This window comes from Anopheles coluzzii, chromosome 3 (assembly GCF_943734685.1).
Source record: "Anopheles coluzzii chromosome 3, AcolN3, whole genome shotgun sequence".
NCBI lineage: Eukaryota > Metazoa > Arthropoda > Insecta > Diptera > Culicidae > Anopheles > Anopheles coluzzii.
This window is the reverse complement of record NC_064671.1, coordinates 30,602,441-30,625,938: the sequence shown is the minus strand read 5'-3', so window position 1 is coordinate 30,625,938 and position 23,498 is coordinate 30,602,441. Positions and strand designations below refer to the sequence as shown.

At 44.4% G+C, this 23,498-nt stretch overlaps 4 protein-coding genes across 13 annotated transcripts in view; all 4 read left to right on the top strand.

Annotated features, from left to right (window-relative positions):
- The first annotated feature begins 478 nt into the window (after positions 1 to 478).
- LOC120955983 (probable phosphorylase b kinase regulatory subunit beta) lies at positions 479 to 8,079 on the top strand. Of its 7 annotated transcripts, XM_040377282.2 has the most exons (10): positions 479 to 692; positions 779 to 894; positions 1,029 to 2,066; positions 2,133 to 2,344; positions 2,849 to 2,863; positions 3,465 to 3,482; positions 4,149 to 4,232; positions 5,715 to 5,819; positions 5,883 to 7,075; positions 7,144 to 8,079. In XM_040377282.2, exons 1-10 carry the CDS (start codon positions 667 to 669, stop codon positions 7,658 to 7,660), a joined length of 3,324 nt encoding a protein of 1,107 aa, XP_040233216.2. In that variant the 5' UTR covers positions 479 to 666; the 3' UTR covers positions 7,661 to 8,079. The 7 variants fall into 7 exon arrangements, with proteins under 7 accessions (XP_040233216.2, XP_040233217.2, XP_040233221.2 ...); XM_040377283.2 differs by lacking the exon at positions 2,849 to 2,863; XM_040377287.2 differs by lacking the exon at positions 4,149 to 4,232.
- An 83-nt stretch (positions 8,080 to 8,162) lies between these two features.
- LOC120955984 (uncharacterized) lies at positions 8,163 to 10,329 on the top strand. Its single transcript, XM_040377291.2, has 3 exons — positions 8,163 to 9,201; positions 9,266 to 9,745; positions 9,813 to 10,329. The coding sequence occupies exons 1-3, from the start codon at positions 8,794 to 8,796 to the stop codon at positions 9,882 to 9,884; spliced, it is 960 nt and encodes a 319-aa protein (XP_040233225.2). The 5' UTR covers positions 8,163 to 8,793; the 3' UTR covers positions 9,885 to 10,329.
- LOC125906396 (uncharacterized) lies at positions 10,211 to 11,980 on the top strand. The gene is made up of 4 exons (XM_049608209.1): positions 10,211 to 10,264; positions 10,326 to 10,490; positions 10,555 to 11,034; positions 11,102 to 11,980. Exons 1-4 carry the CDS (start codon positions 10,211 to 10,213, stop codon positions 11,171 to 11,173), a joined length of 771 nt encoding a protein of 256 aa, XP_049464166.1. The 3' UTR covers positions 11,174 to 11,980.
- A 1,309-nt stretch (positions 11,981 to 13,289) lies between these two features.
- The window catches only part of LOC120958175 (piezo-type mechanosensitive ion channel component), a 38,716-nt gene continuing 28,507 nt past the window's right edge, over positions 13,290 to 23,498 (top strand). For 2 of the 4 annotated variants that reach the window (XM_040380783.2, XM_049608711.1), the window contains exons 1-2: positions 13,290 to 13,628; positions 18,888 to 19,429. The gene's annotated coding sequence lies outside the window, so the exon portion shown is untranslated. The remainder of the gene's footprint in view (positions 13,629 to 18,887; positions 19,430 to 23,498) is intronic. The other 2 variants (XM_049608713.1, XM_049608712.1) reach the window with 1 other exon arrangement.

The window sequence follows — 23,498 nt, the reverse complement described above, 5'->3', positions numbered from 1 at the left end:
CAGAACTACTCCAGACGACTTCAGACGACTCCGGCGGATCTAGTGCTTCCATGTTGCCGGAATTGGAATCGGACTAACAAGTGTCGGATTCGGATCGGAGTCGTGGGTGCTAGCCAGAAAGTACATCACAATTCTTACCGATTTTTTATGTGCCTGTCGATTCACAGATGAGCACCCTAAAACTGACGTTTTTTTTATTTTTTCTGCCGAAAATCCCAGATTTTTTTTCATAATACATCAAGAAATCATCATTATTTGTTGGTTACCAAATCGAACATGTCAAATACCATATATTTTTCATGTTCGATTGTACATGGGACTTAACAGATATCGTCGGACTCTTACCGAAACACGTACCGAAACCTACAGATAAAATGTTCATGCTCCTACCGAAAAGCGCCAACATAATCTGGCCACACTGAGCGCAGAAAACCTCTGTTTACATCGCGCGCTCATTGCGCTCGACATTGAAACGTCACATTTGACATTGCTGCTGCTGCAAATCGCGAAAAGAAGGCAGCGAGACGGCAAGGCACAAATCGGCTCTCGGTCGCAATATTTTGCTTCTGCCGTGGAAAACTAAACCCATTTCGTGGTCGGTGGAAATCATCCGTACTCCCCGGAAGGCTTTGCGGCCAGTTTATTTTTCAGTGAACAGTTTCCGCGATGTCAACAATGGAGCGTCATTCGACGTGAGTGTTTTGGTTTGGCTGGGGCTACATTGCAGTGCTTATCTCCGTTCTTCGTGTAAAATGTATCAAAATTCCTATATTTTCAGCTCCGTCACGCCCGTCGCCCGGCAACCTAGCCTGGACGATATGAATCTGGACCAGTTCCTGAAGATTTCCAACTACGAGGACACGGTGAAGCAGCTCGACATCTACTACGGAATTGGTGAGTTGGTGAGGAGAGCGCGCGGCTGGTGAAAATGAGCGTTAATTGATCCGTCCTTGAAACCGATCGAAATTCGATCACTTGGTGTGGCGGTTTCGGTTTTTTCCTTTCTCTTTGCTGCTCCGCGCGAACAGTGAAACGACAGCTGCTGCAGTTCCAAAGTCCAATCACGGGCCTGTTCCCGGTGCTCAGCACGGACCGGGAGGTGGGCAGCATACGGGACAGCGTGTACTGCGCCGCAGCGATCTGGAGCCTTTACCAGGCGTACCGCCGCATCGATGACGATCGGGGCAAGAGCTACGAGTTGGGCCAGTCGGCGGTGAAGTGTATGCGCGGCATCCTGGAGTGCTGGATCAAGCAGGCGCACCGGGTGGAGAAGTTTAAATCGCGCCAGTGCGCGGTCAACGCGCTGCACTGCAAGTTCCACCTGGACACGGGCGAGGAAATCTACGCGGACGAAAACTACAACCATCTGCAGATCGACGTGGTGTCGATCTATCTGATCTTTCTGGTGCAGATGATCACGTCCGGGCTGCAGATCATCTACACGCAGGACGAGGTGGCCTTCGTGCAGAATCTGGTGTACTACGTAGAGCGGGCGTACCGTACGCCCGACTTCGGCATGTGGGAGCGGGGCTCGAAGTATAATGACGGGACGCCCGAGATCCATGCGTCCTCGATCGGGATGGCCAAATCGGCGCTGGAAGCGATCAACGGATGCAATCTGTTCGGCGAGAAGGGTGCCTCGTGGAGCGTGGTGTACGTGGACATTGATGCGCACAACCGCAATCGCAGCATCTTCGAGACGATGCTGCCGCGGGAGTCGAGCTCGAAGGGGGTGGATGCGTCGCTGCTGCCGACGCTCTCCTTTCCGGCGTTTGCATCGCACGAGGAGCGGCTGGTGGACATGAGCAAGCTGAACGTGGTGCGGCGGCTGAAGGGCAAGAAGGGCTTCAAGCGGTTCAGCCGGGATGGGTATCTGTCGCGGCTGGAGGACAAAACGCGCCGCTACTACCACAAGGGGGAAATTAAGGACTTTGAGGGGTACGAGTGCGAGTGGCCCATGTTTTACACGTACATGATCATTGACGGGGTGTTCAAGAACAATCTCGAGCAGATCGAGGAGTACCAGATGGAGCTGCGGAAGTGTATGCACTCGGACAACAATGGAGGTGAGTGAGAAAGAGACAATATGTTGGGATTTTTGAAATATTAAACGTGTTTTTTTTTCTTTTTAGATCCAGTTGTATCGATGTGTTACGCACCGGACGGGGACGGTATGTACACGCGCTCCTCCTCCCAGTCGCTCTTCCTGTGGGGACAATCGGTGTTCATCATTGCGCAGTTACTTACGGCCGGTTTGCTACACATTAACGAGCTGGATCCGATCCGGCGATATTTGCCGTCTTACAACCGACCCCGGAAAGGTGGTCGCTACTCAGCCTTTCAGGTAAGTAAAGGGGCAAGCCCGTGCAAGGTGCTTTACAGCTGGGTTGAAAACTTAAACCATACACACACACACACTAAAACCTTTTCTCGGGACAAATGGCAAGGCCTGGGGGAGATGTTTTATAAACATTAAACAACAAAAAAGGGATTACAGAATTGGGATTACATACTTCGTTCGGCTACATTACATGCACACCAAGACATGATATGCTACTAAACATGGATCAAAATTATAAATATCTAACCGGGTGAGAATTGGTTTGAAAATCGCTTCATACTAGCTACTAAAAGGCCTGGAAAAGGGGGGAACATACATTGGGGCGGGGAAGGGCAACATCCAGAACAAACCCTGATTTGTACAAAAAGCTACACCTTCTCTCGTCACACGTCTGATTGGAAGAGGCTGTTATTGCCGTTATTATATCGTGTATCTTTTGCACCGTGTCTTACTGTCTTTCCTTTTCTCTTTTGGCCCACCCCCCTCCAAACCACTCCAACCGTAAAGGCGAAACCGGGAATTGTAAGTAAACTGTCCGTCTGGGCGTCGACTCTAAAGCCCCAGACCGATCACCGTTTAGAGAACGCTTTTTAGGAGCCATAATTGATTGATGTTTCTGTTGTTATACATATGTGTCATTAACTTTTTAGAATAGAGATTCCATATTTTTTCAGTTTCTAAATTTAACATGTTGTTGTCATTAATTGAACTTTAGGGAAGCATTTTAGAGGCACTTTCTAGTAAGACGAACTTCGCGTACTTCACTCAACCAAACATCCCGTAGTGGTAGCTTTGCTAATTGAACGTTTTTTATGCAGTTTCTAAACTAGTACCTTGACCTATCTAACACATAGAAATGTACCACACCATTTCTTTCTTTTAGAATAGACAAAAAATCCCCATTCGCTTTGTTATGATTTTGAATCGCACTTTGCAGTTTAGTGATTTTTTCTATGCAATTTATCGCTCATTTTGTTTGTAGTTTTTTATTGTTCGTTTTGAACATCCGCGATGTACACATTGATATTAATGAGTTGTCACCATTCTCTCTATTCTTCCATCCATTCCTCTTTTTTGTACTATATTAAACGCTTTCCACTCGTAATCGTGCGCGCGCGGACAGCGTACCAAAATCGGAAGTGTAAGTATAAAGTATGGGAAAGGCCGTTGGTCGTTGCCTTTCTAAAAAAACCGCATTATCACCAGGAGTTGTTTCCATTATTTTGTATTTGCTTGTGGCCGTATGTTTAGTGCCTCTCGAAAAAGAAGTTCGTGAACGGCTCTTACAGTACCGCGAGTCCCAATCAACTCTTTGCGAGCTGCTGCATCCTTTTTTGCTGGTTTGCTTGCTTGTCTCGCGACTACAATAAGACTAAAAAAAACAAAAACACTCACTGACTTTGTGCCGAAAGCGTGCCGTTTTCGTGCGGAAACTCTTTTGCGTGTGTTGCTATTATTACTACAATTAATACTGTTCACTGTGCAATACTCATCGTGTACTACTACTACTACTTTTCACACCTATCGTTTTGGACGCTGCTGCCACTGGACGTGTTTGTTGCTCATCGTTGCGCCACCTCACCGCCAACTCATCGCGCCTCTAATCTGGCCCGTATCACTCGGACGGTCTGGATGCATTCGTCCGATCGTCGGCTCCATTTCACGACTGCGCTGCAACATCACTGCTGCGTGTCACACGCACTTTCCATTCACGGCATTTGCACGACACCTTTGTTTCTATTTTATTTATTATTATTTGGGGGGCTCCTTTGGTATGGGAATGGCCGGAAAATTGGCTTACACACAGGCGCTGGCCATGAATCGCCCGGTAACGCCACCGCACATTGTGGAGCGCCAGGACCAAATGTCGGACTCCAGCGAACCAGCGCGAGTAAATATTGAACCATTAAAACATTGTCGTTAGCACCAGAGTTTCGCTTTCGTTGCGATCATACACGTTTACACAAAAGCCATCTTGGGGGTGATCAGAAAAATCTGTTAGGCTTTTTTATGTTTGTTCGCATTGTGTTGAAGAATTGTGTATGCAAAGAAGAGAAATGGTTCAATGTAGTGTTGGGTGAATCTGATTCAGATTCATGGATCTGAATGAATCTTTGGAATGATTCAACGAATCTGAAATTCGGGTGGAAAGATTCATGAATTTTTAGAGATTCAAAAATCTCATGAGATTCATGATTCTCCAAAGATTTATGATCCTCTAAAGAATCATGAATCTCGAAAGATTCATGATTCTCGAAAGATTCATGATTCTCGAAAGAATCATGAATCTCGAAAGAATTATGAATCTCGAAAGATTAATCAATCTCTGAGGATACATGCATCTCAAGGGATTCATAAATCTCTAAAAAATCATAAAGCTTGGACTTTTATTATTCTTCTTCTTGGCGTAACAACCTGCGTGGTTATGCCAGCCTATACAGGCTTTCGAGACTTCATGCAAAGTACCACGAAGCCGGATAGTTTGTTTTGCTACGGGGAGATGGCCCATGCAAGGCTTGAAACCCACAACGGACAAGATTTGGGTGGGATTGGGCAAATTCAATATTTTGGAAATCATCTCAAAATCTCTAAATATTCATGAATCCCTGGAAATATATGAAGTTTAAAGGATTTTTATAGATTCTTATAAAGGATCTTATAGATTCATGAATCTTAAGAGATTCATGAACCCTTGGAGATTTATGAATATTTAAACATTGATGAATCTTTGAAAATTCATGAATCATTATAAATTTATGAATCTTTGAAGATACGTGAATTTTTGAAGATTTTTGAATTTTTGAGATTCATGAATCTTTGAAAATTCGACTCGAGATTTGAATCACTCATCACTGAAGATTCATATGAATGAATCTCAACGAAAGATTCATGAAACCCAACACTAGTTCAATGTGTTACTGTTGCTTTTTCATTATTTTTGTGTTAAAGTGTATTGTGAAAATGTGTCTTTAATGTACAAAATATGCTGATAATAGTGTATTAAAACGAAAAAGGAGTGTGTTTTCTACGTTGAAGTGTGTATTTATGTAATTATAATGTATCAAACTGTACAATCTTACTAAAAAATCGTATCATGAGGGCATGAGCAATGCATCTTACTAAATGAATTATGCTTATATCTCTGCATTGTGTAATTATTGCTTCATTTTAATTATTTAAGTTTGCAAGACAAAGTTCATATCATTTTGTATTCTTGTTTACTCAACTAAAGCAAACCAATAACACTTTTACATGTTTAATTTCCTGTTGCACTCAATATGCTTCACTTTCTAAACTCTCTGGCACACTTTGCTCTTAAAATGTTGTATTAATTTATTAATGAAATCTTCCCTCAATCGTCCACCAACAAAAGGGCACAGCAACGGATCTGGTCGTGCAGATAGTGCTGATCGCTGAGTCGATGCGCCTGCAGGCCATGATGGCCACGTACGGCATTCAAACGCAAACACCACATGAAGTAAGTATACTCTCCGCTTTAAGAGTTGTTCGAAATGACTCCAAACCCATTCTCTCGCCGTAGGTTGAACCCGTCCAAATCTGGTCCTCGACGCAGCTCATCAACGTGTACCAGCAGCTGGGCGTGAACGATAAGATCGGGCTGACCGGACGACCACCCCGCCCGGTCGGTTCGCTCGGCACGAGCAAGGTGTACCGCATCTGTGGCATGACCGTCCTCTGCTATCCGCTCATCTTTGAAGTGTCCGATTTCTACCTCTACCGCGACATGGCCCTACTGATCGACGACATCAAGACGGAGCTCCAGTTCGTCGGCAAGTACTGGCGGCTATCGGGCCGGCCGACCGTGTGCCTACTGATCCGCGAGGAGCACATGCGCGATCCCCAGTTCAAGGAGATGATCGATCTGCTGGCCATGCTGAAGAAGGGCTACTGTGACGATATGAAGGTGCGAATCGGCCGGCTGCAGAACCTCATCTCGAGCTCCTGCATTGAGCATCTTGACTTTATGTCCACCTCGGACCTGCCGGACGTGGGCGATACCGCCTTTGCGCAGATCCACCACGACTACATCGGCTACCAGAGTCTGACGGATGTGCCGCGTGCCCAGTCCTATCGGGAGAAAAAGATAACGGCGGCTGAGTATGCGACCCGGTCGACACCGGACATACTCGAGGCGCTGCGCAACACGGAATCGATCTTTCTGCAGTGCCAGCTGCTCGGTATTATTCTGCACCGCGAAGGCTCTCACTACGAGCTGGCGGGCGAATCCGTTCACGTGCGACTAACCGATCTGTACTACCGGGCCGGTACGCTGCGCTACTGGCGAGCCGTTCGCTACTGTAGCTCACTGTTGCGCCACATTGTCGACTCGATTTCACCGTTCATCACGACGCTGCTCGTCAACGGGAAGCAGATTACGGTCGGTGTGATCGGCCAGCGGGAGACAATCTTTGACAAGCCGATGACACCGTCCGAGATCCAGAACGTGATGTACTCGACCGTGCAGCCGTACGACGTGATCCATGCGGTGCTGCAGCAGGAGGTGGTCCTGTACTGCGGGCGGCTGATCGCCACCAATCCGGACATTTTCAAGGGCATCCTGAAGATCCGCGTCGGTTGGGTCCTGGAGGCGATGCGGCTCTACCTCACGATGAAGGGGGACGAAGGGGCGGATATTGAAAATTTGTCCCCGTTTCAAATTCGCCAGCTGCTGCAGCGGGTGCTGACCGTGAGCCAGTGGGCAAATGAGGATCAGTAAGTGTTAAAGATTTACAATATAAATATCCTTTCAGACTATAACATACGTTGAATGCATATTGCAGCTTCAGTACGGTACAGCGCCGCCAGCTCGAGGGTTGCCTGTGCCGGGTGCCGAGCTCGTTCTACAACCTCGTGTGGGACGTGCTGGAGCGCACACCGCACGGCATTACCGTGCAGGGGCACAATCTGCCCGCCATGCCGACCCTGACCAACAAGAGCCGCAGCGAGCTGTCCTTCTCGCTGCAGGTCGAGGAGATGCTGCACCAAATCACGCAACCCGAGCGGCGCCAGATCGCGGTCGAGCTGCTGTGCATTGTGGCCACCATACTGAGCCGCAATCCGGAGCTGCGCTTCCAGCAGGTGCTCGATCTCGACCTGCTGCTGGAGGACTCGTTCGCGATGTACTGCAAAGACCACAGCTTGCCGCCGAGCAAAGACATTTCGCCACTGTTTTCGCTCTCCTACTCGCAGACGACCGGCTACCTGGCCCGGGCTGCCGTCAACAGTGTGCTGCAGCGGTGCGCCCTCTCCACCGAGGACTTTGCCGATGACGTTGAGGATCATTGCCGCGTGCAGTAGACGGACCCGAGGGAGGAAATAATGGTGTATATGCAAACGTGGTGTATACCAAAGCTACTGCTGCTGGTAGTCGAAAACAGCGGGAAAGGCAGGACGTGCAGTGGATTGTTTGTTTGTTTGTTTTTTTAATCGCTCGCTAGGTTTGTTTTAGTGTTAGCTTTGAGTTGAGTTTTGCTAATGATCTTTTATGAATGTTGTTGTTGTTGTTTTTTAAAAAGTGACCAACGACCGGAAAATGCCGTTTAATCGTAGCCAAATAGCTAGTAGACAATGGTCCAGTGTAATAGTCATTGCCGTTACGAGCGCGTGCCCGCCTGCCCGCCCAAAACGGGGGCTTGGGTGGATTATCTTTGTAATCTCTCGTTGTTGCATGACATGTAATGAAGCAATAAATTTTACGCAATCATGACAAATGTAAATCAGATGCTTTTTTTAAATTTCTCTTATTTTAGTTTTTCTCTTTCAATCATGAAACATATGACCAACAGAGAAAAGTGTGGCAAAATTAGTATTCTTTGAGTTATACTATATTAATGAAATTGTGATTACCAAGCATATATATATTTTTTAATGTTGACTACAAAACAATATAAAACAATAAAAACATGAATTATAAATTAAAAATCGCCTGAGAAATAAAAAGGTGCTTTCAATGTATTTTACATAGAACAGCAGAAAAAAAAGTTATTTAAAAAGCGAGTTGTCAAACTTAAAAGAAAAATTTAAAAATAGTAAACGAGATTCAAAAAAATCTCATTTCCTTACTAAAGTACATAAGACTAATGCCCATATCTTTGTCCAAATGTTAAATTGAAATTTTAATTTTTTATTCAACATAAGTTATTGAAGTTTTAGTTTGAAAAATAATAATTTTCCATACAGAATGCATGAGATACCCGGGTATGCAGGTCGTAGAGATGAAGGTGTAAATTTGGTCATTGAGACAACGGTTAAATAAATCAGCTGATCGATTCGAATCAAAACATAACATTCACTCGTGCGTTTCATCTGTCGCACTTTTTTGGCCTGCACTGTCATCATCGGAGCTCGCGAGCCGGTTTGTTTACAAACAACTCCGACTGTCATTTGCTCTCATTACGCGGACGCCAAACCACCAAAGCCCGCAATTTCCGATGGCGGAATTAGAACAGTGGCAAGAGTTTGCGTCGCAAATCGCTAAACCCGACCGCTCGATCCGGTGCAATCCGGATGGCATCGGGTTCGGCCAGTTTGCAATCGTTTGCAGTCTTCCGGGAGCACCGGAAAACGTACAAAAGTTGATCGATTCACCGGTGGCGAAGCTTCACAAGCAGACATCAACAGAGCACGACAGCATCACAAGCACGGAGGACATTGTGAAGATTCTTATCGAACAGTTACCCTGCTTTGGAACGTTGGAACAGTATACTTGGCTGGTGAGAGCGACGGTCGCATTGCACCTGCTCAAGGGAGTGCCGACGAAGGTGTCCTCCCTGGTGCGGAAGTTGAGCGGGGCTGTCGCGGGGCTCGATCTTGCCTGCTTCCGTCATTCTACATTTATGGTGAGCCTCACACCTGCGATGGTTAAGACTGCGCTTTAATCAATCAATCAATCAATCTTTGCAGATACACACGGTCGCTAAAAGCTTAAAGGAAGACATCCCACTGGAAGGTGTTAATCTGCTGCACGCGATCAAAAAGCTTGCCCTTGCAAACTCCCCGCAGCTTTACTACACGGCCCTGGCACTGATTTTTGCCGGGTTCGATGCGATAACACACCCCAACAAACCGATCGCCACGTACCGGGTGTGTGGGGTGAATGAGGCGCTTCAATTGCTCGATACACTCGACGCACCGTGGCTTCAGCGGCAGTGTGCCAGCCTGCAGGCCATCTACCAGCTGCTGAAGCTGCTTAGCCTTTACCAGAACATGGTGATAATGCGGCACGCCGGCAAACGACCGCAGGAGCTGCAGGAAGAGCACGCAAGCTTTGCGGCACTGCTGTGCGCAACGGACGCGCAGGTGAAAAGCATCCGCCAGTGGCTGGAACAGTTGAGCGTGGTGCTGCAACCGTACGGTATCAGGCAGGATGAGGACCATTTGATTGTGAGTAATCGCCGGAGGCTGGTATGTGGAAGCATTGGTTAAAATGATTTTGTCCCCTCTACTTTAGATAGCAGATTTGATACACGTCGATATGCTTCCGTTGTTCGACGATTGGGATCAACACGAGGAGATGATGTGAGGCGGGCGCGCCCCTTGAAGCATGTTCCAATTGATGGTTTATTTTTCATTGCATTCCTTGATTCTCACAGTGTGCTTTACATTTAGCATTTTCTATAAAAATAAAATATAAACAAATGTTTCGCAACTTGTTGTAGCTAATAGTTTGCTCACGCACGCAACTGTGTGCGGGACCGTGCGTGATAATATCTTATCGTGGTTAGTGTTCCATAAAAGTAAAGACTCTTTTTGATAAGACCTCCTCGTGGGTGTTAGATTTTTTACGCACATGATTAGTTAAAAGGGCCTAAAATGGTGGGCGAGCGTCCAGTTTTGCTTAAGCACTGAATGATAATTTTGCAATCCATTTCTGGGAAATATGATCCTTGTCTAAGTGGGAAGGTAAACACTGATACGTTTTTATTGGAAAAGTCGTCAGGATTAAGGGCGGTTTAATAACCAGTTACCCTGCTTTGGAACGTTGGAACAGTATACTTGGCTGGTGAGAGCGACGGTCGCATTGCACCTGCTCAAGGGAGTGCCGACGAAGGTGTCCTCCCTGGTGCGGAAGTTGAGCGGGGCTGTCGCGGGGCTCGATCTTGCCTGCTTCCGTCATTCTACATTTATGGTGAGCCTCACACCTGCGATGGTTAAGACTGCGCTTTAATCAATCAATCAATCAATCTTTGCAGATACACACGGTCGCTAAAAGCTTAAAGGAAGACATCCCACTGGAAGGTGTTAATCTGCTGCACGCGATCAAAAAGCTTGCCCTTGCAAACTCCCCGCAGCTTTACTACACGGCCCTGGCACTGATTTTTGCCGGGTTCGATGCGATAACACACCCCAACAAACCGATCGCCACGTACCGGGTGTGTGGGGTGAATGAGGCGCTTCAATTGCTCGATACACTCGACGCACCGTGGCTTCAGCGGCAGTGTGCCAGCCTGCAGGCCATCTACCAGCTGCTGAAGCTGCTTAGCCTTTACCAGAACATGGTGATAATGCGGCACGCCGGCAAACGACCGCAGGAGCTGCAGGAAGAGCACGCAAGCTTTGCGGCACTGCTGTGCGCAACGGACGCGCAGGTGAAAAGCATCCGCCAGTGGCTGGAACAGTTGAGCGTGGTGCTGCAACCGTACGGTATCAGGCAGGATGAGGACCATTTGATTGTGAGTAATCGCCGGAGGCTGGTATGTGGAAGCATTGGTTAAAATGATTTTGTCCCCTCTACTTTAGATAGCAGATTTGATACACGTCGATATGCTTCCGTTGTTCGACGATTGGGATCAACACGAGGAGATGATGTGAGGCGGGCGCGCCCCTTGAAGCATGTTCCAATTGATGGTTTATTTTTCATTGCATTCCTTGATTCTCACAGTGTGCTTTACATTTAGCATTTTCTATAAAAATAAAATATAAACAAATGTTTCGCAACTTGTTGTAGCTAATAGTTTGCTCACGCACGCAACTGTGTGCGGGACCGTGCGTGATAATATCTTATCGTGGTTAGTGTTCCATAAAAGTAAAGACTCTTTTTGATAAGACCTCCTCGTGGGTGTTAGATTTTTTACGCACATGATTAGTTAAAAGGGCCTAAAATGGTGGGCGAGCGTCCAGTTTTGCTTAAGCACTGAATGATAATTTTGCAATCCATTTCTGGGAAATATGATCCTTGTCTAAGTGGGAAGGTAAACACTGATACGTTTTTATTGGAAAAGTCGTCAGGATTAAGGGCGGTTTAATAGGCTTGACCGGTTGGAAACAATGTGGCGGAGGTTCCCTAGAACGTTCTCGCCTACGCCGCGAGGTCGATGCTCGGATTAGGATAGGAGTTAGTGTTTGGAAATCTGTGAAATGATAACAAATTGCGCATTGTTTTTGGGTGTTGCAAACGTAACATAAGTACACATTTCATTTTTTTTTATTTCTGAGAGTGAGATTAGATGAATTCATGCGGCCTGAGGACATTAGAGCAGTGGGAATAAACGTTAGGTTTGAAAGTAAAACATAAAATTCAACCTCTTTCAAACATGCAGCAAGCTCAGTGTGCAACACGCGAAGACGATGGGAGAGTGGTTGCTGGAGAGCAATCAATCGTTTCAACGAGTCAATTTGGTGAGCATATTTGCCGGTGAAACTGCACCAGAGAGAGCTGAACTGAAGCACTGTGGGACAGTCTTGATATAAAAACAAATTTAATTTAATTGTTTAAATACAATTTTAGGCTACAATTCAACAGTGAAGTCAATTAAGATGAGCAGTTGTTAAAGCTAGTTTCTATGGCAAGCACAGTAGTGGTGGGAGCTCGGAATCGATTCCGTGTTCGGAATCAATTCAGGAGCCGATTCCGATTACAGAGTCGTTTCCGGAGTCGATTTCAGAGCCGATTCAGGAGTTGACTCCGAAGCCGATTCCGCGTTCAGAATCGGCTCCGCGATCAGAATTGGGAATGACCTGAAAATCGCAATTTGAACCAATAACGGAATCAGGATTGACTCTAGAAATGGAATTTGCTCCGAATGAAAAATCAGTTCTTGATTTGAAATACAGGGTTTTCCAGGAGTTCTCATAGCTGTGGGACACTTTATTGACTCCTTCTTACGTGAGATGAACTTAATGTAATGGGTATTCGACTCTATAGCATCCTTGTTGGACAAATCCAATAGGAATTTCCAACGAGCCTGTCCAAAAAGGGTGCCGTAGAGTCCAATTTTCATCATACGAACACTACACTTCCGATAACAAAGAGTCAAGGAAGTGTCCCACAACTATGAGAACACCTGGAAAACCCTGTAAGAAGTTTCAGAAGCGAAATCAGTCCGGTAATATTCATGAGAATGGATTGTTTACATGTAAATTTTGATTCTTTGCGGCTATCAATGCAAAGGACCCAAACGCCTACTTCTATGGAGATGGTGAAATCGACTCCGTTTCAAAGCCGATTCTACTTACGGAGTCAATTCCGATTCCAGAACCGATTCCGATTTCGGAACCAATTCCGGAGCCGATTTCGGACTCAACTTCGGAGCTGAATCAGGGCTCGATTCCGGTACCGATTCCGGAGCCGATTGCAGACCTATTATCCGGAATCGATTCTAGAAAACTTCGGAGCTAGCCGGAATCGATTCCGACAAAAACATAATTTTCCCATTACTAAACCAAAGGAGATCAATTACAAGAATATTGCAAAGCTGGAAGACGTTTGGGGTCAAAGGTCAACAACTTTAAATGATAAAAAATACGTTGGTAAGCAATTGTCCATATTATTTTTTTTCGAAATTGTAATTAGTAAACTATTTTTATAATTAATTTTCTTTTTAAAAAATCCTCCATTTTCTTCCATAGTGCTACGAGACACGCTCTCGCTCTCAGCAAACCGTTCGGCTCTCGCCGCAACCGAAACGGAGGGGTGCTGTTCGCGACTCGCGGCATCTCCGTGGCCATTGTGTGTTGCCAACTTCCGTCCGGTACGGTCGTGATCGTCAGCTGCTCTTGTGCGTGCCCGGCGTACGTGCGTGTGTGTGCGTGTGTACGCACTGTTTGTGGTGTGGTCGATCGTACGCCGCCATTCGCTGTGTAAAGGGGAGGATGCAACTGTGCCGGGGCGGAACGTCGATCGACACCCGTCCGCCCGCGCCCGTTCAGTGAAGGAAAGCGGCTAAAACCGCCTGGCACAACTGATCGGTGCAAAAAGTGTGTCTGTGTTCGTGTGTGAGTGGAACAAAACCAGTGTTCTGCACCGGATTACGACGACGACGGCGGCGTAAGTCTGTGTGTGTATTTATGGTTTCTGTTTTGTTCCGCACCGCTCTCTGCAAGGGAAGAAGCCCCACCGGGTACCGGCGGCCGACCGTGCAAATGTCAGTGTCCTTTTGATTTCGTTGGTGGCCGAGGGTGCTGGTGTGGGCCTGTTCCTTCTGGAGCAAGATTGTATTACTAGAAGTGTTTGTTTGTTTGTGTGTGCGTGCGCGCGTGTTACCATCTTAGTAGGCGAGCGATAGTAGTGAAGCGCGCCCTGTGTTACCTTGAGTTTTGGGGTGTCGCGCCGCCGTTTTTCACCGGATCGAAGTGTGCACCGTTGTGTTGTTTTATTTGGATGTTTTCACGCCGGTTAGCGAGCGCTGTTGCGGTTTGCCGATGTTGGCACGTGGAATAGTGTCCCCGGCGGTAGTGAAGCACTGTTCGACGGTAAATGGCATCGATCGATCGTTTGATCAACACGGTGGACGGTGGAGCACTGTAGGTAGAGCAGTGCCACGGAGTAGACCGATTTCAATTTGACAGGTAAGTGTTACGGTGGGACGGGTTTCATTGTGAGCTACAACATGCAACAATGGTAGCAATCGAACAGAATAACGAACGTGTGAATCATTCTTAGTAGTACGGCGTAGTAGAGCGCTTCATCCAAACCTGGACTCCTGGGGCAGGTTATTTTCATCCGACGTGACAAATTTTTATGATTATAAAATCCGCTCACACGCGCGCATAGGTATGACTCAATACAGCCCAGCCAGCTAGATGTCCGTTTAATGCACACAGGTGACCCTCCACACGCACACACACACAGCTGCGTTCGTGATCGTTTTATGTTGCATTTCTGCCGCGCACAAATGTGCACACCCTCCCTTGCACAGTGGATTATTTTCTCGGGTTGGGTGCATTTTTAGAATTGTTTTGCCGTGACACCACCAGGCACTGTGTGTGTATGTGTGGCTGTGGCTTATACCGGCTGATATTATGACTGGATTTGAGTGTGCATATCTGGACCAGAACGAAAGTGTTGCGAGTGTGACTAATCTGTTTGTATGGTGTTTGCAGCAATTGTGTTATTGGCTGGTATTATTGAATCCGTTCGTAGCGGTGGCGTACGTCCTGACACTAATTTTCCTAACGTACTAGATGGTTGCTACAGTTATTCACCGCGGCGTTGTAGGACCGGGCTCAAGAAATGTGTTGCCATCCCTAGAATTTCATGCGAGCGCCGTACGTTCCCGCTACGAACGGATTCAATAATACCAGCCATTAAGTGCATTTAGTTTGAATTTGCTTTTAGCCCTTGATGGATTATGTAGTGATTTTAAACGTATCCTAAAGGAATTAAGAGGAATGTTATAATTTTCCTTTTTTGGGATATCTCACCACATTATCCAGTGAACGAACCATTGAATATGACTTGGCTTTATCATATAGTAAGCGGTCAACGTAATAAGAAGATCCACAGATGTCTTGGATTCAGAGACCTGGATTCTACACGTGATCTGGTTAGAATCAAATGCTTGGACTGATTCTATGGTAGAGTCACTCGATCAAATCACTCGATTAAACAACATGCGCCATCGTCAGCGAATAAAATCTTTGAATGAAGTTTATTAAAGATTGTAAAGCATAATTTACAAAGGAATGGGTCTCTCACTCCCTCTCACATGATAACGTTTTATTTACAACAAAAATGCGGTCACTTTTACAACAATGCCCGTTTTTGGTATTATCTAGCAGTGTTATTGAGCATAAAAAGCTGTTCAAAGTTATTAATAATCTTTATAATCAGATATATCATTATATTCTTCTTCTTGATGGGTAGCCTTACATATTCTACTCCATCTTGGAAAAGGCTTGGAGAAGGCAGAGATCACTTAAAGAGAAAATATTTTCATCCATCAGGTAACGGGAATTGAACAAAGTTCGAACTGAACATTGTCCGGTGCCTATACCTGTTACACCACTGGGCCATCCTCCATGAGTCATGTCTCTGGCGGGGTTTTATTTCATAGCTCCCAGTCAATGTGACCCGAATTTTTTTTAAATACACCCTTGGAATTGCCACCTCAGAGAAGTGCCAGAGCCGTTGTTGTGACCTACATTTCTACAAATATTCCCCCCCTTGATTGCATTATCTAGAAGGTATGTGCTGCTACGCACCCTTTCATTCAATGTCACTCATCAGCGAAAGTGTTCTGCTATCATCAAGACACACTGCTCGCTGCCCTGCACATTCTCAAGTGTTGGCTGAGGATCGTCATGAATGATTGTACAGCCAATAACTCCGCCAAGAAGCAATGACAACAGCAGCTTTGCGCAAGTGTGATGGTAGGGTAGCACACTTCGCAGCACACTGTGATAAATACTTCGGAGTTATTAGAAGCAAGGGATTTAGAATTTCGAAAAAAAGGGTAATGGCCTACTAATGCTGCAACCATTTGGTCGCGGAAGGGGATTATTTATCCCCCCTAACCCCTCTTTTTGCTTTTATTTCGAAATATTCAAAAGATCGCAACGTATAAGAGCGAAGGGATCGGTTTCTTCGCGCACAGAACAACGGTTGTTGTTTGGATTAGTTTCGAATTTAGTAAACAAACGCCGGTTTCAAATGCACCCGTGTGCTGGTGTACCAGCACTACCGTGTTGAAACCGTTTTCGTCGCCATATTATTGTGCGATTATTATTAGTAGAAATAAAGCTGCTTTACGACTGCGTTGGCTTATCGACTGCGTGCTTTGTAAATGGTTACCACACAGCACCCCCATAAGCGAATCTGTTATCAAAATTAATCTTTCTCGGAAAAGGATTCATTTGTGCGTGCGACTAGATAGATTTCGAACGTTGGACGTTGGTTTCAACAGTTTTATCAACGCTTGTTGTCTTATTGTACTTAAACAGTCAAAATGACGCAATTGTTTTACATCGCTAATACTTCTCCTATCGGTTGTTGGCGAACAACGCGTGTGTCGGGAGATACACACCAAGTAAAGCAACGGCGTGCCGACGATCAAGATCGCTGCTCCGGAGGGGGAATCGGTGGGTGAATCAAAACCTTGATACCATGAAGGTCGTTCCGTTAGAATACACCCCGTCGAACTGTTCGCTGTTGTTTGTTGCTGCTGCGTTCTCGTTGCGTTAGAAGGGCAAGTGAAATATTTATGCCATCTTGAGCGTCGAGTAAAGCCGCATTTAGTCGAGCAACGTTTGTTTGGAGTGAAGGGGTCGGCTTTGGAATTTTTGTATCAAGTTCAGGGAAGTTTGCCGAGGTGAATAGTTGTAGCTTGAAGCTTAAAACGTCTTGAAATTCGTAGAAAATGGAAGATGCTTCCAATTCCAAGAAGTATTAGTGGGTTTGAGGTACGTTGGACTTTGTCTTTGCCAGTCCATCCAAACGTTATCAAACACGGAACCAAAAACTGTGAGGACTATCAATGATAGTGATGATAAAGCAAATCCAAGGCTCAGAAACACCTCCCCATGCGTTTGGATTAGGGGTATTTACTATCTTCTACCCAAATCAGTCACCACCGAAAGTGGCCGTACTTGACCGCAAATCTTACCCTTTCCCGCAAGAGGTCTTCCTTGAGGGTTTGTTTTGGGGCGATCAAAAAACTGCCCAAAACTAGACAACCGGTTGCACTTGGATCACTCCCAGGCGGAGAATGCAAGAGATAGCTTGGCAAGGTAGCTTCTCCAGACAACTTGCCGCGGAGTTGGGTTTGGGTCTAGTTGAAGCAGTTGAAGGTTCGCAACCCCGTCCACAACAAATCCAACAGCAACAAGGGCAAGGTCAATTGGACAAACATCGTTTGCGTGTGAGATTGCTACTGTAGGAGAGGGTCTTTCGCTGTCATAATTGAATGTTATGGTACCGGTTTCTGAAGGGTGATGTGGGCCTCTGGTGCCACTGCAATGATACTGATTTGTTACCTATTTCTTTGTAATATTTCATGCGTGCTTTAACACACAACGTTTTGCTTGATATGAATGGCGCACATCACATAATAATGTGCAAGCGTAATGTATTCACGTGTGGAGTTCTTTCCATAAAGATAAACACACACTCTATCGGAGCGCGGGGCATACCAGTGTCTGGCACGTTTTTGTAAGTTTCGTTTCGCTTGGCACGATCGTGTTCTCGTCTACCCTGTCCCTCAGCATCATAAACGCTTTTCGTTGTTCTACGGGCTCGATGACGTCAACCGAGAGACTACTGAGTACTGGCGGGTGAACTAAACAAAGATAGCTTTCAGTACAGGAACAATGGAGTTCGTTTAAAGATAATATTATGTTTTGTGTTTTGAGTGAAGTTCCGATCATTAATAGCCCATTTTTTGGGGGGATATCTAACATAATGTTCTTTTATTGATTTTGAAGCATTAGGTTCTTGTAGTCAGGTCAATTGAACATCAGTTTCCTCATTATCGCTGTTTATAATTACTTCTAATTAATGTTATAGGGGGCAAAAACACTGCCATAAACAACATTTGTTGGTTGCTCAATTTTTTGTACAAATTCAAGGTGCCTAGATAGACTACCTAGATACACTAGAAGGGGGGTCCTTAGCTCAGATTTTGGTAGCCATGATGGATTGAGATTTCTATGGAGATTGGCAGATAGGGAGTTAGGCTTGTTAAGGACTTTGTATGAGTTGCTAAGTAACTATGGACTCCCTAGCTGTCAAATGAAAATTTGTCAAAGTACACTGGACGGACCGACCTTTAGTAATTTATGTACCTTGCACAAATTCTGAAAAAATAACCCATTTGTTTATCTTTCTTTTTCTTTCAGTTTACCACTGCAGAGCAGTGCTTCGTCTACTTCTCCGTTTGCTACGTTGTTAGTGTACGCACAAGCCGATACGCCGCCCTCTTTAACGGATGCACCACAGACAGGGCTGGCGGCGGAAACATTGCGCGCACGCCAAACGTGATGAAAGTTGGGAAAAGCGATACAAACGCGTAACAAAAAAAGTAAAAAAAAAGTGCAAAGAAAAACTCTTTAAAGAAGAGCACCCGGGTAAGAGTGGTGAGTGCAGCAGTGGGTGTGGGTGTGAGTGCATTGCAGCAGTTACGGCGCCACTAGCGATAAGTGAAGCGTGGTGAAGGAAGTGAAAATTTGACCCGAAAATATCAGAAAAGTGTGTGATTGTAGTGGAAAAAAAAAATCAAATTTCTATCGGTTCAGTTTTTCCTCCGCACAATGATCATTTTTTGAAGTTTGTGTGTGTGTGTGTGTTTTTTTTTTTGTTATTTTATTGCAGTAAGCAGCTCGTGCAAGAGTTAGTTTGAGTGAAAATTAGCAAAAAAAAAAGAATTATCAAAAAAGAAGAGAAAACATAGTTGCCTTAGAAACGGAAGATTTTTCCAACGTGTACCAGCCAGTTAGTGTGATTGTATGTGGGCGTAGTAGTAGCCCTTGGATGCCAACCAAGCAGCAACCTCAGTATGCCAAATGTTGTGTTTTTTCCACCCCGGAGCAGTATCGTTCAAACAAAGTAAAAGTGTTTTTTGAGATGAATTTTTCGTGAAGCCTGTGTTTGTACCAAAGCGGTGGAAAAAGCAGCGTGAAGAGAATTACGTGATAGAATTGTTTGAAAAGAGTTGCGAATTTTTGTCTGTGGGAAAGTGAAACGATCGCCATAACACAAACCGCACGCAGTTCCGGTGCAGTCGTCGGTCGTCCAGCTGCTTCCCGGATGGATCCATCAGCTAGCGGAAGCAGTTAGTAGCGTTGAAGCTTCGGGACACATACCTCAACACCGTTCCAGTGCATCATCATCATCACATGACCATCACAGTAAAGGTATGAGGTTTACTTCATAATTGTGTTTTCGCCACCGAAACAGAGCCAAAGATGAAACACACGGTCCCCGGGTGGCGGGTGGCAAATGATTTCCATCAAACCAAGCTCAAAAGACGAGCGAGCGCGCGCACCCGTTTATGTTTATGTGAAGTTTGTGTCGAGCATTTGCCTCGCAAGATATTTTCACCATTAGTTTGAACGCAAATTTATAGCTTCTTTTCATGTGGTGGGAGATGGGTGAAGACACCACCACCACCTGCACACATGCTGTGGGCCATATTTGCCTCTCCGAGGATCCGGATGGATTATAAATGCGTTACTAACACGCGCCCAGTGACCGGCAATCGGGGTTTGATGATGAGTTCGTTTGAGGTACGAGGGAGTTCTTTTCAAATATCTGGCCGGTGTTTATAAATTATTTCGTTGCCTCCCCCCCCTGGGTGGCAGCGCACGAAAGATGATGCGTTTTTGTATTTGCACGAAAAATCAACCTTTTAATGTGTTTACGATCGATTGTTGTCTTTCGGTGGAAGAGCGTCTTTTTTTGAATGATTTAATGCCTTCGTTCAGGGGTATTCTTTGAAGTGTTGGGGTTTCGATCGAAATTTGGATGGATAAGGGAAATTAATGACTCATTAATGTCTTCATAATTCTACATAGGAAGGCATCATAATTCATAAACCTTTGATAGGTTTGATCATAAAATTTTCGGAAGCAGATCAACAATTGGATAATGTTCATTTAAGAATTATATGTCAATTGGTCACGCAAACGATTAGCACGTCCAATTCCCAACTACATAAATGATTTATTTCTGCTGTATTGTATTTTTACTATCATAAAGCAGTAAATTGTGCAATTGAACATAATGAAAGCATTTTTTACTGCTCATAAATCATCTCCACAAAACTACTACTACTGACGTGTCTGGTCTACTCATGCATTCATTCATAAATAGATTTTCAATTGCTGCAACTAAATCTCTTGAAAGCTTCACACACCCCTCGCATGGTTAGATATTCACTCATCTAACACTAACAGACAGTTTTGAACTGTCAGTACAAGAGGCGGGCGCCCAGTGGCCAATTATTAGTAGTAGCATGATCCCTCCCCCCTTCGAATGCTGCCATGTTGCAACATGTTTTTTTTGTGCTGTGGCGTCTCCTGTGCGTTTCGTTGGGGTAAAACTATTTTTAAACGCGTAAAGCAACAGTATAGCTGACCTCATCCACAGGCGGCCGGGTTACTCTACAACCCGCGTGGCACGTGGTTCATCGCGCAACATTCGCCGGTCCCATTGGGAATAATATTTACACCCAACCAAACGGCAAGCGGGCTGGCTGGTAGTAACTTGTGATGAGCTAAAGTGAAACCGGTGTTAACTGTCACTTGCCGATGTCACCAGTGGTCTTTTAAACACGGAAAGGTGGGTTTGTGTGTGTGTTGTAATATGGTGAAACGTGTCATAAATTCTTTGATGAGTGATTTTTGACATTTTTGAACTTTCCCTTTCATTGCAATTGCCTTTGGACAGGAAGTTAAGGTTTTTTGAAATCATAATTTGCTTGTTCAGGCTTAATTGAAGGAGGCGATGCAATGCTAGATTCAAATGATACGTTAAATCTTGGGAAGGAAATTCAAATTTTATACCAGAACAAGAGAATTAAATAGCATTAAATGGAAGATTAAAGCATTTAATAATCTGAAAGAAACGACAATATAAATAAAAGACGGTATCTAGTCAAAGTCTTATTAAATTGCGTGAAAATGAAGATTTTTTTAATTTTATGGTGAAAAACAAACCGCAGACTTCAGAATTTCCTTTTTAAGGACAGTAATTTTATTAGCTACATATTGATTAACTGATTTTTCATGTGTTATGTGACTATTGATACGTTGTGTATTACCTTTTATTTACACTTTCAAGATATTTTGGTAAAAAAAAGTTTCCTATTGATATCATGTTTTCCTAATTTTTATTTACGTTTTAAGTTTAACACTCGTTTATTTCCTCTTTTTTTGCACAACGAAATATTTAGTTAATATTGATGATTTAATATCTAATTTGAATATAGCATTTCACAGTCTTCTGCTTTATTTTTTGCATAATTAAGCTTAATAAATACCGTAATTGTTTTAGTTAGCTTACCAAATTACAAAAAACGTACAATATACACCACGATTGTAGCAAATTCATGGCAAATTTCAATTAAGTTTATTTAACTGTATTGCAAATCGAAATCAAGGAAAAGCTAGTAACAATCTTTTAAAATATACAGGCGTCCCTCGAGTTACGACCCCCTCGGGTTACGACGATTCGCCGATACAACGATTTTGATTTTGACATGTAAAAGTTGTCATTGAGCAGAAATTAATGTATTTTTCTATTATCTTTTTGCTGATAACCGTTACATAATAATTTACAAAGATTTCCCAATTACCTGATCTTCAATATGTACATGGCGTAAACGACTTTTGGAGTAAAATTAATACTTCGTCGAACATTGTTTTAAATAATAAACACGATATCATTGATTTTGATTTTTCAACTTCGGTTAAAAGTGTATATTGACAAATATTCGACTTACGACTTTTTCGACTTATGCCTTGCTTTGGGGATTTTTTTCGGATCCAAATATAGTCGTATCTCAGGGGACACCTGTAGTTTATTTGTAATGCACTGAGAAGAAATAACTTTTTATCATTTTGGTTAGAAAAGCTGACGACGGAAAACGTTGTTTTCTTTACATTGATTACAAACTATGAACCATAGACAAATCTTATCGTTATAACGAAATGAAACTAAAAGGCTATAAAATTGCATCTTGTGGTCACAAGCTTGTACGCAATAAAACGTTAAACAAATTAAAATTAATTACATCATAAAACCGTGTAAACGACGTATTGAGTGTACAGCCCATTTTTTTTCTGCGCTCTTTTAACCACTGGCAATTTTCTCTTTAAATGTTCATTTTCGTGTTCCATACGGTCGTGAGCGGCGGCGGCGCGGCGGTACCTTTCGATGGATGTGTGTTTTAAGGTTTCTTCACTGGCGGTGTGGCACACTGCCGGTGACCGAGACACCGAGTATCACCACCCTGCGCGCATTAGCCTTGCTCAGCTGATACAAAAACCGTAGATGAGGACGGGGAGGATTGCACCCTCTCCTACCCATTGCCATGCGATGCACAAACCGGATGACATTGCAGCCCTTTGGTGGATTGTCTCGCGACACAGAACACGATCGTCATCATACATGCAACTGTGCGAATGTGTGTGTGTCATTGGAAGTAAAAAAAACGTACGTCGTCTTCCATTGGAGTTCCGTTTTTTGGTTGTTGCTTTAACTAACCCACCTACCTCTGGTTAAGGTGCAGTGGGTATCGAATTCATGTGCCTGAGCGCCATGGTGAGGGGCCTTGTTCCATGTGAAGGTTGTCTTCTTCGCCTCCTTCCAGGTCTTAGGGTGGGTCAGAAATTTTAAGGGTTTTTTTTGTTGTTTTGCTTTCCATCCAGTTTTTTGTTGTTGTTTTAGAGTCACCAGACGACTGCAGGCAGGACGGCAGAAGAAGTGGTGAAGGTGTTTCAATCGATAATCGGAGAAGTTGCCGGTTGTTTGCCAAAAAAGAAAGACCAACTTTTATTGGGTGTGAAACGAAGGTTCGGAAGAAGGCTATGAATGTGCAATCGTTTCAATTTCATTCGTTTTTATACTCTTAGTTTTAGTGAAGAGATTTTGTTTTAGTTTTTGGGAGCAAGGACACAAACCAACCCTGTCTGAAGGTTACGTTATTCCCTTGCGCGTTCGTTGTGAATATATCAAGATAATCAATTCACGGTACACTTCGACGCAATGGTTAAAGCATTTGCTGACACGAGGGACGGTGTAATTGAAGTTCTCCAATGAATGAGGTTATTTGTACGTGATGTTGTATGATTTATTATACACTCATCGGGATACTACTGGAACGGCTAGATCGAGGTAATCTACCCGCGCGAACGTCTTAAGTGCATCTTGGCGCTTCGCAGCAGTCTACACCGAGTACCAAAGTTCTCACAGCAGCACTGC